This window comes from Microchirus variegatus (assembly GCF_963457635.1).
Source record: "Microchirus variegatus genome assembly, chromosome: 16".
Taxonomy (NCBI): Eukaryota; Metazoa; Chordata; class Actinopteri; order Pleuronectiformes; family Soleidae; genus Microchirus; species Microchirus variegatus.
Genome location: NC_139817.1, coordinates 9,550,659 through 9,566,755, shown reverse-complemented (window position 1 = coordinate 9,566,755; position 16,097 = coordinate 9,550,659). Strand labels below are relative to the sequence as shown.

Genomic DNA, 16,097 nt, shown 5'->3' with positions numbered 1-16,097 from the left:
ATCATCGTATGAACCTTCATTTGATTTCCATTGCATTAGGCCCATTGACTGGCGTCAGCAGTCAGGATACTCTGTAAACACTCCTTGCAGAGTAGTCTGTAGTCGTAAGTGTGTGTGTACACTTGTGTTTGTTACCTCTTAAGGACCCTTTTCTGGCAGAAACACTGACCGTGTCAGGACCAGGTGTCCTCATGGGGACCAGAACCTGGTCCGAATAAGGCAGAACCGCCTTCTTTTTTGAGAAACTGGTAAAGTCTAGGGCTAAGATTTGAAACGTGGTTAGGTTAAAGTTGCGGTTAGGCATTAATTGATTGATAGCGCTTTGTTCAGGTTGTGCAAATGAATGGACGTCAATACAGTGTCCTAAGAAAGATACCTTTGCAAACCTGTGTGTGTGTGTGTGTGTGTGTGTGTGTGTGTGTGTGTGTGTGTGTGTGTGTGTGTGTGTGTGTGGGGGTGTGTGTGTGTGCGTGTGCGTGTGTGTGTGTGTGTGTGTGTGTGTGTTTGTGTGCCACATTACAGGCGTATGGACTGATAGTTGAATAGATCAAACAAGCTTTGTTTTGAATGGTTGGTAACTGGGCTGTGTGTGTGTGTGTGTGTGTGTGTGTGTGTGTGTGTGTGTGTGTGTGTGTGTGTGTGTGTGTGTGTGTGTGTGTGTGTGTGTGTGTGTGTGTGTGTGTGTGTGTGTGTGTGTGTGTGTGTGCACCACTTCCTTGCTGTTGAAGCAGTAACAGACACATGTTGCCTGGCAGTTATCAATCTCACAAATCAGGTGTTCTGTAGCTTCCACGCAGTTTGAGAAAACACAGCCATTCCCACAAATTACATATAACATTATATTTTATATAGTTTTATAAACACATAACAAGATATATACAGTTAAAAGTATTTTATGCACATTTGGATGGACTTAGCTTCAAACATATGATTTTTGTCAGAACTGAGGCCTCATTTGTCCTTCTCTGTGTTCTTTTATTTGGATATACATGTATTACAAGTATCATGAGACCTCTGTAAGACCTTCTGCAGGGCAGCCATCAGTCTGTTTTGGGAAGAATGCATGAGCATTCATGAAAGTAATGCAGCTCTGACTGTCCTTAAGCTCCACTGCATCTGCTGACTCGGAGGCTGACTCTGTCTCCTCCTGCACAGAAAACACAGAGATGCACGGCAGCGATGCTGCCGCCGCGAGGTTGTCTCCTTCTATTTTGTGACCGTTGTTTCTGTAGCTGTCTCTATCCGAGTCTAACTTTATTGTCCACAGGGAAGACGCTTCCTGTATCTCTTTTGGCGGCGTTTCGTTTGAACCAGGGCCCAGAATGAAACTGTTGTTGATTGTGCCACATGACAAGCGCTCTCTACTGGTACGGGAAGAGGACGAGGTTCCAATGATGCTGCTGCGGCTGCTCCCGACGCCTCTGCTGTCACGATTCCCGAAGCCGGACCTGCTCACATCCCTCTGTCGCAGAATTTGCTGGTACAGGATCCTGCGGAATGTCAGTCTGAACTCCCGGATGCGGTAGGCGTAGATGAAGGGATTCACGACGGAGTTGGCGTGCGACAGGATGATGGCGATGTTCATTACCCAGATATGTGGGCGGGTACAGTCCCGACACAGGTGGTTGAAGCAGTTGATGATGTGCAGCGGGAGCCAACAAAAGGCAAACAAGCCCACGATGATGGCCAGCGATTTGGCAGCGTGCACTTCCTTCTGCAGGGTCGAACGAGACGAGCCGGAGGACAGGGTCGTTTCTCCCGGCGTGGGGGCTTGTGCGACTTTGAGCCCCATCAGTCGGAGCTGGTGCCGCGCAGCCATGAAGATATGGGCATAGATGACCAGCATGACCACCAGAGGTACAAGCACGCAGCCAAAGAAGTTGAAATAGATCATGTACTCCAGGGTGACCACTCCTTCAAAGAGACACTCGGTCATACCTTGAGGGCAGCTGCTGCTGCTGCTGCTGGAGTTTGAGGCCTTCCAACCTGCACAGAGGGTTGATATGGTGATTTTTTTATTTTAAACTTTAAAAGACATTTTCTCAGTTTATTTTCATTTGTAAAGCACATTGTAAAGTGAGTGCATAAAAACTTTTGTTTACAGAAATCAGGACTAAGTTAAAGGTCACATAGAGTGGTCCTGTTGCACATATATGTTAGTTATGGAGGTCTACTTACATATATTAACTTGTTTTTATGGTCAAAAGGGTTAGGGTTAGAGCCAATAGAAATCTGTCCTTTTTGAAGCACTATTTCAGACATAAATCTCGCCTGAGAAGACAGACTGTGTTGTGATTGGCCAGTACCCCGGAAGTGACATTCGGCACACCCGCTCTCAGAATCGCAGCTCCCCCTTCTGGAACGGTGGATGCACTGCTCCTCATTATCAAAACATTGTTTTACAGTGTTTAAAAATAGCTTCTTCACGACTCTGCACCGCAGTCCCTTTTATGAGTTTGACCCGGAGTCAGACCCAGAGTCAGAAGACACTGTCGCTCGTGAAACACCTCCACAACGGACGTTCTTCTTCTTCTGCGGTTTAATGTACGCAACCGGATGTGCCCGAACTAGTGCCCGGAGCAAGACAATCGGCTGTTCCGGAGAACCGCTGTTAACGTAACTATAACGGGATTTTCAGAGATCTCGCTGAGCCCGAGATTACAATAAAACACAGCGTTCTCAGCAGTGGCTGAACTGTTTGTTTCGAAACTTCAGGGCTTCATAAACAAGGTAATGGCGCAGATACACACTAAAAAACAGCGTTAATTGGAACTTCCGGTCTAGTTCCGCTTTAAGTAAAATGAAACCATAAAACCATTTCATGGTCATGCATATTTTACCCTCACATTGCATGTGCGCTCTTTTTTTAAATGGATTTCTCTAATGGGCAATGTGGAAAATGCGTCTCCTCTGAGTATCTCTTGACTTTTGCTTACAGATTCCCATCTTTCAAAGTTGACATCGTCTGCCTTTAAATGACAGTAAAAAGGTACAGGCCATGTACACCCATGGAAAATGTAGCAGAGGTCACCGGTATGTTTTTCTACAGTCCTAGGCTAAGAGCACTTAGCCGGCCAGTGAAAGCAAACATTTACATTTGCCTTGAACTGAATCTCCCACCTGTGTTCCAGCCCAGCATCGGAGTCAGGCCGATGACCATGGAGAGGACCCAGCACAGAGTGATGACGCCCTTCGCCCTCTGCCCCGTCACCACGCCGCTGTACCTGAGAGGTTGAAGAGAGCGCGTTAATACACAATGACCTGCTGCTTTATCTAATCTCATTGTCATAGTATGTGCGGCAAAGTCAATATTTGGGGATTTGAATGTGGAGAAAATGGCTGCACATTCAAACTCGACTGCGTTGATAATTCAATGGAGCAAAGAAAGACTTTCTGCTTGGTGTATAATAATAATATTAATAATAATCAGTGTTGTATCTGTATTTTACTTATTTATTTATATTTCTAGCAACTTTTACTTTGACTCCACTACATTTCCTCTATCTTTGTTACTCGTTACTGCCAAATAAAATCAGAAGAAGAAGAAGAGTCTGTACTTTTCTGGTATTGATGAGCTGCTTTACAGTATAGTGTCTTGCTCAAGGACACATATAGACGAGCAGAGCCAGAAATTTAACCCACAACCTTCCAGTTGAAAGACAACTTGCCGTACCACTGAGCTGTGAAATGTCATACTCTTTAAGACTTTTACTTAAGTAATATTATAAAGAAGTGACTTCAACTTATACTCCAGTCATTTTCTGGTAAGATACTTCTACTTTTACTCAGGTATCCCTTTTAGGTACTTTATACAAGAAGAATAATAATAATAACAATCATTTGACAATGGCTCTGTCCAGCAATGCTTTTACTGGAACAATGGTTTGAATGTAACAGACGTTTGTTTATATTCAAAAGTTACGAACTTCATATTTTAAATATATCATTCAGTGAAAAGACCTTCTGTGAAATCCTTCTGCAACTGCAACAAAGTCAATAACCTTCACACTTCTTACATTACACATGACATTCTAACATTACATTAGATCTTAATTCATCTTTTTCCCTTTTTGTAATTTTGATAGATTCTAATTTCCCCTATGGGATCAATAAAGTTTCTATCTATGATTTTAGGATTAACACTTTTCTTTATAAACAGCAGGATCTGACTTCATTTTGAATGTATTCGTAAGAAACTCCGCTCCACCTCTGCACGAGTTGCAGCTGAATGAAAATAGCAAATGATTATGAAGCAAGACAATGGGTATTCATTGTGTGTGACAGCTTTTAATGCAAATGACTGGTACCTTTCATGGGCAGGGTGCTGACCGATAGTCTATAATAAGCTCTAAATAAAATTCTAATGATTTGTTTTATGGTGTGTCAGTGCCAGGGATGTAACTCCGGTGTGTTTGACAACTCACCCTAACGCGCTGTTATACAACTGCCTATGCAAATGTGTCACCTGCTGTGGCTTAAACATTGAAATATCCTCTCATGATGGGAGAAATGTAGCTGTGACTAAAGAGCAGTGTTTTTGTTCTTTTTGGCGCTCGCAAAAACGCCTGTTGCACAAAGAGCAAACAGGGAACTTTGTTGTAAGCTTTGTCGTGAAGAAATGGCATTTGAATCAAGGACAATGACACACAAGCAGTAACTCAATAAGGCCTGTGGAGTCACATATATCTCCGTCTGCCCACAGGTGACCAGATTAGTCCTAATTAAATGAGACCTCTATGTAATTAATTGTGATTTTCTTCACCAGAGCAGACGTGTTTTAAATGCCTCTCATTTTAAATGTGTGATGTCGATGACCTGTAAGGCAGAAAGCTGCTCTCTGGATGAAATAAAACAAACAAAAAGCCCTGCTGCACATCTCAAAAATGTCTCAACCAGAGAGGAAGAAAAAAATGAGTGTGTGCAGTGAAGAGACTCCTAAAACTTTTCTCCTCACCTGAGCGGGTTCTTGATAGCGATGTAGCGGTCCACGGCGATGGCCAGCAGGCTGAAGATGGAGCTCTGGGTGAGCACAAGGACGAAGCAGGCGATGAACAGGCATCCGTAGAAGCTGGCGCAGAAGCCAGTGCTGATGGAAGAAGACATTACATATTTAGAAGGAGGATATAGTGTGTTTCCTAATCCTGGTCCTCAGAGACCCACTGCCCTGCATGTTTTCGATGTTTCCCTTCTCTTACGCAACTGATTGAAATGTAAGATCGTATCCAAGTTCTGCAAAAGCCTGATAACGACCTACGGATTTGAATCAGGCGTGTTGGAGCAGGGCAACATCTAAAACATGCAGGGCAGTGGGTCTCTGAGGACCAGGATTAGGAAACACTGATGTAGGATGGACATAAATAATACAAGAACCACATCAGACGCAGAGTCAGTCGTAATTACCTAACATTTTAGTACCTAAAACCAGTATTATAAGGGGATACTTGGGTAAAAGTACAAGTATCTTACCAGAAAATGACTTTAGTAGAAGTTGAAGTCACTTTTTTATAATATTACTTAAAGTCTATAAGTCTTAAAGTATATCTGTACTTAAGTATCAAATGTAATTTTCTGATATAAAACATAATTTTTAGAAGTAAAAAAAGCGAGGAGTTAGGATTTAGCAACCGTAGCTCAGTGGTAGGGCGAGTTGTCAACCTTTCAACTGGAAGGTTGTGGGTTAAATTCCTGGCTCTGCTAGTCTATATGTGTGTCCTTGAGCAAGACACTTAACCCCATATCTTCTTGATTTTATTTGGTAGTAACGAGTAACAAAGATAGTAAAAGTAAAAGTTGCTGGAAATATGAATAACAAAGTAAAGTACAGATACGTGAATGTTGTACTCAAGTGCAGTAACAAAGCATTACATTATATTGTTACATTAGAACCGGAGGTGGAAAGTAACAAAGTATATTTACCCACGTTATTGTAATTGAGTAGGTTTTTTGTGTACTACATTTAAAAAAAAACATCAAACTTGTTAAAAAAGTAACAAACTCAATTTTTTACTTTAACTTGAGTACATTTTAAGAGCAGTACTTTTAATTGTACGTAAGTCAAATTTGATCAAAAAATAATGGTACTTTTGACTTGAGTAGAATATTTCAGCACCACCTCTGATTACAACACTGCTTCAATGTAGGATTACACTGAGTTTGAGTGCTGTAAAAACAACAATTAAAGGTGTAATAATGAAATAGCCCTTGCACTGATACCTGACAGCGATGGCTAAGGGAATTGCCAGCAGCCCCACGGCGATATCAGCGACCGCCAGCGACACCACAAAGAAGTTGGTGATGCTCTGCAGGTTGGAGTTGAGGCACACGGACCAGCAGACCAGGACGTTTCCCGCCACAGCCAGGCAGGCGATCGCCAGCTCCAGGCCGATATAGACCAGCTGGTCATTCTTCAGCATGGTTATTTTTTCCTCTGTTTTGTTTTCGTTGCGTTGTCATCCCACACACTTTGGCGGCCCGACGTGTTTTCAGACAAAATACCTGCTTGCCAAACCGCCGCTTCGGGGGAGGAGGAGCGATTGTGTCACCGGTGGGACAGTCGAGAAAGGAAGTTCCCACCACAAACCTCACGCCTGTGCTGTTACTGATTTCGCTCGTACACTTTTACTGTAACACACAGCAGCTGCTGCTGCTGCTGCTGCATCTGCTGCATCTGTCCACCTTCCTCTTAATCTCTCAGCTGCGTTAGGCTTTGTGAACTTTGTTGCAGGCGGCGGCAGCAGACCGTCAAGAAAGGCGACCAAAACCAAGCAGAGGTCTGGAGAGAGAGAGACAGAGAGAACATGTTCTCAGTGGTAGAGCCTGAACAAACACACACATACACACACACACACACACACACACATATACAGGTCAGAAAAGCCATTTATCTCCAGAAGACAGGGGGACAGTTTATTTTCCACACAGGGCCAAAGTAGACAATCCAACAATGAAGCTTTTCTTTTAGGGGACGTTTCCCGAAAACCCTCCCACACACTAATCTTTCCCGCCACTGACGCTCACACTTTACCCAAAATCACTGATAATCGCCACAGAACAAGGCCTACACCTATAAATTTGAAGGCCATTGTGCATGCGGCACCGCATACGGTTTCAACTATACCTATAACAGCTTTCTTCCTCTGGTTTTTTGAATTGTGAGCTGATTAGAGTGTGGTCATTACAACCTGAGATAACCCTTCACTGAGGCAAGGGGTCTGAATGAAATGTAGGTCAAGTTAGTGTGTAACAGGTTAAGGGAGGATGGACACACACACACACGCACACAGATGTGTTTCCACATCATCGACTCATGCTGATTCACTTTCTTGTCTAGATGGAATCATCCATTTTTTCAGGCTGTAATCTTTCATATTTCATGTATTTTTCTCTTGTCGTCATGATAAAAAAAAAAAAACTCAATATCAATAGATTTTAATGTTGTTTTCATCCAATTATGGGATATGCCATCTGCTTTTTTTTTTTTTTTATGAGTCATGACATTTATGACCTGGCGTAGGGTTCTCGACGACAGAAGGAGATTTCACAACGGAATATAAATCAAACATTTACAATGAAACACAAGGCAAAGACATATTACTACAATGATATTAAAGAAAATATCTTCAAATACCATTATTATTGTAAGTAATGTTTGACAAATTAGGATTAAAGCAGACATGTATAACCCAGAGACAATCATGACAATTGGATCTTATGTTTTTTCTGATATGTGACCATGGATTGAAGTCATAAAGGCATAAACATTTAACACAGGAGTTATCAGGCAGATTGGCACGCCTTCATGTACTAGTCAGGGATTATTAATCCTCACAAAGATGCTCTTGTTTGAACTGTTTATTCAAAATATGCAAATAGTACAAGCCTTCCAGATCACTACTGAACAAAGTCTTTGCACAACATCATATAGAAATTAAATTGAGGAAGAAAAATAATAAAACACGGTTCAAACTGCTGCTTGGGCTCAAGTCAAGTCAATTAAGCATTGACCAGTGTATTCATCAAGCAATTGGGCATTTTGAAATGATTTAAAGGTGAAATAAACCTTTTTCTATTTCCCTTTTTGTCCAAAAACAGGTGGAATGAGCAGCGGCAAATCCACGAGAGTTCGAACACACTGTTCAAACCTGCCTCTTTTTCATTTGGCTTAAGCCTGTTGCTTCGACTGCACATTGGACCAAAATCCCCACTTCTTTTCTCCCATTGTTTTACTGGAACCTTCACACATCAGCCTGCAGGAATGTAAAACCCATGGGTTTATCCTGCTGGTTTTGGAAAGCTGCAACACAAAGTAGTTCAGCTTCTTTCTTTTTTCTCTTTAAAACCCCCGAGAAAAAAAAGAAAAAAGCAGCTTTCTGCAGCACCAGCACAAGGATAAAAAATAATGAAATAAACACAACCCATGTTTTAAAGGTTATGATGGTGTGTGTGTGTGTGACAGCTTCTTCTCCTCTTTTTTTTCCATTTTTAAAACCCTGCTCTCCATTAATAGTGATATAGAGTGTGAGCAAAGAGGCCTTGGAGGAAGTGATAAGAAAACAAACATCCTGTAGAAGGTGTTCTGTTCATGACCATGTCAATCAATGAACCAGCACAGCGTGAAGAAAACGTCAAAGAAAAGTATTATTATCACTGGCAGAAGCAGCTGTGTGTGCGTGTGCGTGTGTGTGAGAGAAGCCAGAGCAGAAATAATCATTTTAACACATTTAACTGGATATAACTCACATTATAAACTGATCCAAACCTTAAAATATGTCTCACCTTATTGATGGAGTAAAACAAAAACAAAAAAGAAGAAAAAAAGAAGTCTCTCCACACAAACAGAGTTCGTTCAAATGATTAAATCCGCTTCCAGTCCGTCTTTAATGTGAATGAAAAAGAAAAAGAAAAATAGAGAACATGTAAATGTTCGAACGAGGCATCGAATGCTGCACGTGATCCGTTAAGTTTCAAGGCGCGCACGAGAAAAACGCACAACTCACCGCCTCTCTCTCTCTTTTTTTTTTCTCTCTCTCTCTCTCTCTATGTGTCAATAGTGTGTGTGGTGTGTGTGTGTGTGTGTGTGTGGCTTTTCACTTCTCGTAAACAGTGACGTATGAATGGAACCGATGACCACCGTGTGAGCTTTAATGCGAACGAAAAGAAACCTGAAATGTGCCCGTGACGCATCACATTCTATCTACTACATCCAAACATCATGGGTCATAAAAGTTAAAAAAATAAAATAAATAAATAAATAAAAAAAACAATAAATAAATAAATCCTCTTATCTTTCGATTTCTGTGCAGCTTCATCAGGTTTTTAAACATTTCCAGGAAAACTTAATTTAACCATGACCTTAAAGGAATTAAAGGACACATATGCTCCCACTTGGTGAGATCATATAATAAAGGAGAAACATGATACAGGTCTAGGAGATAAATTCACCCAGAACATAGCAGCAATTTTGAATACAACTGTTTCACATTATCACACTGCATGGAAGTCAAGTGGAAGTCATGAAGTAATGAATATAGTACTGTAAATCAGCAACTGGTGGCTCGTGGGCCAAAACTGGCCCGCTATAGCATCAGTATCTGGTCCCGGCAGATGATTTAACAAATCTGCTTATACTGACAAAAATACTATTAAAAATTTCATATCATGTTCAGGGTTTTTATTCTGAAAAATTAATATAAATAGCAAAAACACTGTTGTTGTCATGGCGAGTTAGGTTTGGGGAGTAAATAAACTACCGTCAAATAACTCCTTGCATATGTTAGGCTCAAAGAAGAAGCAGTAATTCGTAAAATTCAAATGATGCATTAATAATAATAACAGTACGAGTATGTATCTCACATTATCCCTAATATATAAATGCACTCATATATGTGTATTTTATATGACTGTGAATGAATGTCAAGGGGGGAAAAATGAGACAAACCAATCAACAAATTGCCAATCTCCAGGAAAATGGACTATTCTATTTGATTAAAGTAATTAACCCTTTAAGGCACGACTCATCCATTTGGTCGACCACACTTTAAGTCACTATATCTCATTGAAAAATCCAACAACACTTAATGAATTATGCAAACCAGGTTTATTATGAACAGACGTCAACCGTTTGGTAGAGGCCTGTATCTGAAATAGTTTAGGGTCTAATTAAAAAAAATAAAAATAAATAAATATATATATATCTATATATATATATAGATATATATATACACATATGTTGATTGTTGTTGTTGTTATCATAAGTAAATAAAATACAATAATAAAATGCAAAGAAATCATTTTTCCTTTGCTTTTTTTTCTTGGTGCGTACCTTAAAGGGTTAATAGAGATTAACGGTACAAGAGAATATGATGTCATATGTGATACATGGAGAAGTTTATACCGTGATGAGAATGAAATTGAAACCCACAGCCAGCTTTAGTATCGGGTTAACAATGAATGAAGTTCAAACTGTTTGAACAAAAGGCTCTACATACTTTTCCTTATTTACATTTTTTTTTAAAAAGTTGAGAATTAGGAGGCGAAACGTCTGAGGTTACAGCTCATAACTAAGTCTTCACTACTTATAGACGTCTGTATCACGTCAGTCATCACAGCTTCATATACTCTTAATCTCTGAGTCACTGTAGTCAGTGCTGCATGCTTCACTTTATTAAAAAAACATGAGGGGAAAGTTTACTGTACAGGAAATGTCTTTGAATGGGGAACGTTGGGGGAATATATACTGCTTACTTTTAGGGATATTAAATATTTATAACATATAGTGCTCAACAAGGGTATTAGACCACTGTTCAAAGCCACAGCTGCCCTTAATGAACAGCATTGTTAATTATAAACATCACTTTTTTTATGTGTCTGGAATGGTTAAAACACCAGTATGTAGAAGCTCTTTCACCGAAATGTTATTTTTAATGCTAAAAATGAATGATTATTGTTATCTATGAATGTTCAAATGTAATGTTTTACAAAAAAAAAACAACACATGGTTATTTCTTGATTAGAACATCAAATTACAGTTATTTACAGAAACAGATTATAGCCAAACAAAGGTGAAATCTCTCACTTTTATGACTATACATTTGTGTATTTCATATTTAAAGGTGCCATATGTAAGAATGTGGCCAAAAACAGTTACTGCATTCAAATTCAAAACACCGAGGTCTTTTAGGTTTCGTTTTCTGACGTAACTGGCAACCCATGGTTGCTCGGCAGCTGAGACTCTACTGACTGCAATGATGGTAGACGGCGTTAGGTGGCGCCACATGCCAAAACATGATTTCAAAACAGAAACATAATTTGCAGTCTGCAAAAATATCTTTTTTTTAATGCAAATATTTTGGCTGTGCTGTTGTTGTTGGTGAGTTCAGTTTGTTATATGAACATTATTCCTGAGTCACATATTAGGAGGATTTTATGGCCAGTTGCTTTAGATTTATTACATAATGCACCTTTAAATATCAAAATATTGAAAGTAAAAACTTAAAAGCTGACTTGATATCAACTTAAAATTGTAATTTTATTTATCTTCATGCATTAAAATCTCCAAGTTACAATTACGCACGGTGTCAAATGGCAACGTTGCTCATTTACCATCTGAAATGACACAAAAGGATGACACGTGCCATTCTATGTAGATACAGGAGATTTTATTTAACATTTTTGTGTACAAACATCGGCTGTAAACGCCCTCCCAAACATGTTTGCTTTCAGAATACAGTATTCCTTTTTACAGTTCTACAAGCAGAACATTGAATATTCAACAGGAACGAGAGTCAAAAAATTCCGAGGAAGGTAAAAAGGTCAAATGTTTTTTTTTGTGGTTGTTTCGGGCAAAGTCTCCTCCTCCTGGCAGTAGAGGGTCTGCTATGAAAATGAAGTGACGCACAGTAAACGCAAACGTTCATATAGAGCAATATGTTCCATTATTTCCAGGCTATTGCACAGAAAACCCTTTTGTTGTCGTTGTTGTTGTTGTTGCATTTTCCATGTGCAGAACTAAGTGATGAGAGGAGCTGTGTGTTATGGACGTTACATGCAGTTACACTGACGATCGACAACAAACGTTCAGAGCAATAATTATTTTCCTTCTTCCTCCTCCTCCTCTTCCTCTAACATATACCGACTATTTTGTCTTTCGTGCACCGGCTTGACCCGATCTCTAACGATCACACGTCAACGGTGAATTTAACGGGGCAAACCAAATCTCTAGTATCATACATATCATACAACTCTTCACATGGAGAAGTTTAAGAGTATGTGAACTCTGCAGAATCTACATTTTGAAGTGATGGGGATTTTGCACCCGGATCCCTAAAACAGTCACAGTGCGGCCAGTCTGTTGCGCGACACAGAGGCGAGCTGACGGTTGGAGCTGTACACAGTGGTTAAACATCTTGAAACTTTAACAGCATGTTGGAAACAGGAGACACGAAACATTTAGCCACATTTAGCCCCCCACCCCCTCCCCCCATACGAAGACAATTTATCGCACGTTCATTTCGATTAGGATGACGTCACGTCACCAATAAATAGATCCAGTAGACCCTCTCGTACCACACTAGGTTAAAGGCGTTAATAAATAAAAAAATAAAAAGGCATCGAAGGAGGTGAAAAAGAGCGAGAAAGAAAGAGATTTCGTCTGTTTTTGCCCCCCCCGTTTAAGACTCGACGACTCAAACACAGCTAGACATAGAGTGGACCATGCTAAGACCATGCTAAAAAGGTACAGTGTGTAAAAGTCATTCATCTTCTATTGCTTTGTCCACATGAGGGTCAAAGAGGGACAAACAAGAGTGTCAAATTGGCCTAAATATGCATGTTTTTGGACCTCAGGAGGAAATCGGGGGGAGACACGGGGAGAACATGCAAAATCCTCCACATGAGGGGTCGCCGGTGCCAATCCCAGCTGAAAGGCGAGGTCAGAGAAAGACAGAGAGACAAAAAAAAAACACATCCGCTGTCACATTCATGCCTACCGTAAGTTCAGTTTAGAGCAGGGGTTCTCAAAGTTTTGATACCTGAGGGCCAATTTAGGAACCCAACGTTGGATTGAGGGCCGCCAAAGGAAAAAAAAACAAAGAAATCCCATTTGTAATAATTTTAATGACCAGTTTACTACAGTTTACACTTATTGGTCTGTATCCAGTAATGTCCAATAAACATTTAACAAGCTTAGTAGCTCCTGGATTAAAACTATCGACTGTAATTCACTGCGGGCCGCCAGAAATGTTTCTGCGGGGCTGCCATTGGCCCCCGGGCCGCACTTTGAGAACCAATGGTTTAGAGTGTCCAATTTACCTAATCCCCAAATCTGCATGATTTTCAACTGTAGGAGGAAACTGTGGAACCTGGAGAAAACCCAAACACACACACACACACACACACACACACACAGGGGGAGAACATGCAAACTCCATGTACAAAAGGCCAATTGTATTAATTTTGCACTTAATTTTTCTCATTTTCAGCAGAAACTGAAGATAAACGTAGACTTTTGTAAGTGTAGAATCACCACATTGTATGAATTGTTGTCTTGAGTTTTGATGCCACATACACTAGGTTCTCCTGTCCCAATTTTCACACACTGTACCTTTAAGTTTATCAGGTCCTGTCTTAGCTTTTGAGCAATGAAATGTGTGAGTGTGTATGTGTGTGTGTGTGTGTGTGTGGCTGCCCTCAGCAAAGGCAACAGGAGCTTTTTTTTTCGCAGACGCAAAAAGACCGAAGAGACCAGGCACGATAGGGTTTTGTTGTTAAAGGTGGAGCAGGAACGGACGGATGGTGGCTTTAATTCAGTCTCACGTCCTAAGAAACATAGACAACGAGGCAGTAGAAAGACATTTAGAGCAAAAACATCGGTAACAACAGGACATAATAACGGTGTTTTAGGTCAAATCTGCAGACCGACCCCCGAGTTGTAATGCAAGCTGACATCAGGTTATATTTTTTGATTTGTTGATAAAAAGACATTTGTGTAAAAGAAAGAAAAAAAAACACATGCCTTCCTGTGATATCTTAAAAGCCCTTTAGGGATCTGCGTGTTTGTAAACGGAACAACAAAGAGAACAAATAAAACATGGCCTGCATGTTAAATCAAGAAATACAGAGGTTAAAACTTTTAATTTCACCTACATATTGAGACACTTTCTTCTTTTTTTCTAACTTGGTCGTCTTCAGGGTTAAGTTAAAGTTAAAGGGACAAACAAACAAACATAAACATAAGAGAGAGGCGTTTGAGTGCATGAGAAGAAGAAGAAACAAAAACAAAAGAAGTTTCCTTCATTAAACCAACACATTATTATGCACCAGGACGGGGGGGCATAAGAACGCTGAGTGCTCAGGTCACTTGAATTGGAATAAATTACAGTAGTTCTAGCGTTGCGTGAGTGCACTTCTGTAGCCACAGACGAACACAGACACGATGCGTTTCTAGTGTGTGTGTGTGTGTGTGTGTGTGTTATGACTTTGCATAACGTCTACATGAGACAGGCGGCAGTCTCTGGAACACCCAACAGTTAAAGAGCTTGTGCCTTTTTTTTGTTTTGTTTTGTTTTTTTCTCCGCAGCAGCATTCAGGTATATGTAACTACAATATGTGTGTGTGTGTGTGTGTGTGTGTGGGTAACCTTCATGGTAATACCTAAAAGAGTTATTGACAGGCTGAGTAGTTTCTAGAAGATAACAGAAGGCTAAATCCTGCACGTTTCACTGCAAGACTTGAAGTCAAGGCTAAGACCTACTACTTCAATCGAACCCCAAAACGTTCACATCATAAAACAAACAAACAAACAAACAAACAAACAAACAATTAAATCCCCACCGCCTCAGACAGGCAGGCCCTAAAATAAATTACAGTAATAGCAACGATGATTATACTGTTAAACAAAAAAAAAAGATTATGTACATACTGTAACTGTAAATACAACTGCTTCCTTTTTTTCTCCCCCTGGAAACAAACAAACATATGAATTTGGCAAGATATCAATATGAACACGGACGATTCCTATGTTAGAAAATATATTGATTCCTGGGAAAATGTATGCAGAAAAACTACCTTAAGACGGAAAAACTAATTCAGATTGCAGTGTGTACTTCACGTTCGTCTCCGACTCCGACCCGGGTTTTTGTTTTTTACGCTGTCGACATTTGAACGTAGACGCGTTTCTAAGTGACGCAGCAGCAGCAGCGATGCACTGAGATTATGTCAGACACAAAAACACACAGAACATGGAGCAATGTTTTAACGGACGAATAAACAGATTTTTCTTTGTGATTGATGATTGTCCAAAAAGCGGAAAAAAACAACACAATTCTGACTAATGCCAAAAACACACGATTTGTTGTGTTTCATCTTCAGCGTCTTGACTTATGATCTGTAAGCGTCCACAAGCTGCAGAGGTGAAGACGTGAAAGGTGGCAGATGTACCCACAAGGAGTCAATATTTAACATGAGCAGTATCACAAAGGAACATCCTCTGAGCTTCGACGAGCCGATGGCGCCCTCCTGTGTTCAAAAGGAGCAGGCGCTCACCACCAGAGGCAAGTCCTCACTTATCCGATCAGTCAATTAAAAAACAAACTACTATGGGGGCTCACTTTGAGCCACGGTCCATCTCGTGTTTCACTAGGTTAAAGCTAAAATGTCTGCTCTATACTTCAGTGGAGAAGAGGATGCTCTGTCGTTTACTGTCGGGGGTGGGGATGGTCTCCAGCTGCAGGAAATAAAGCAGCACCTGGACCTGCACAAGTAGAGTTAAAAAAAAATAAAAAATGATGAAGAACATGCAGATAAGGATTCATAAAAATGATGAAAAAGGGCTCTACGAGTCGTCACCTGTGCCATGACTTCCAGGGACCAGCTGTCGCCCATGCTGATGGGTTGCGTGGGGTTCACTGGGATCTTGCTGTCCTTCTCCGACGGCCTCAGCAGGGTCGGGCCGAACACCGTCGCCAGGTTGTGGAGAGACATCTTGTTGATGCCTTCCTTCTCCGCCACCCTGCAGAGAGAGAGGAAGACACAAAAGTTAATAAAGTGACAAACAGAGAAGACAACAAAAACACACAGGTTTTAGAGATTATTTGTTTCAA

At 40.5% G+C, this 16,097-nt stretch overlaps 2 protein-coding genes across 2 annotated transcripts in view; both read right to left on the bottom strand.

Moving 5' to 3' along the window:
- Nucleotides 1-1,003: 1,003 nt before the first annotated feature.
- On the bottom strand, nt 1,004-6,413 carry adora2ab (adenosine A2a receptor b; the record flags this gene model as incomplete). Its single annotated transcript, XM_083902293.1, has 4 exons — nt 1,004-1,986; nt 3,121-3,224; nt 4,955-5,086; nt 6,214-6,413. The coding sequence occupies 4 exons, from the start codon at nt 6,411-6,413 to the stop codon at nt 1,004-1,006; spliced, it is 1,419 nt and encodes a 472-aa protein (XP_083758419.1).
- A 9,245-nt stretch (nt 6,414-15,658) lies between these two features.
- Nucleotides 15,659-16,097, bottom strand: part of bcr (BCR activator of RhoGEF and GTPase) — a gene marked incomplete at its 3' end in the record, with an annotated part of 84,647 nt that continues 84,208 nt past the window's right edge. The window contains exons 22-23 of the mRNA XM_083902417.1: nt 15,844-16,006; nt 15,659-15,748 (exon numbers count right to left, since the gene is read on the bottom strand). Coding sequence (XP_083758543.1) covers nt 15,659-15,748; nt 15,844-16,006 — 253 coding nt within the window. The remainder of the gene's footprint in view (nt 15,749-15,843; nt 16,007-16,097) is intronic.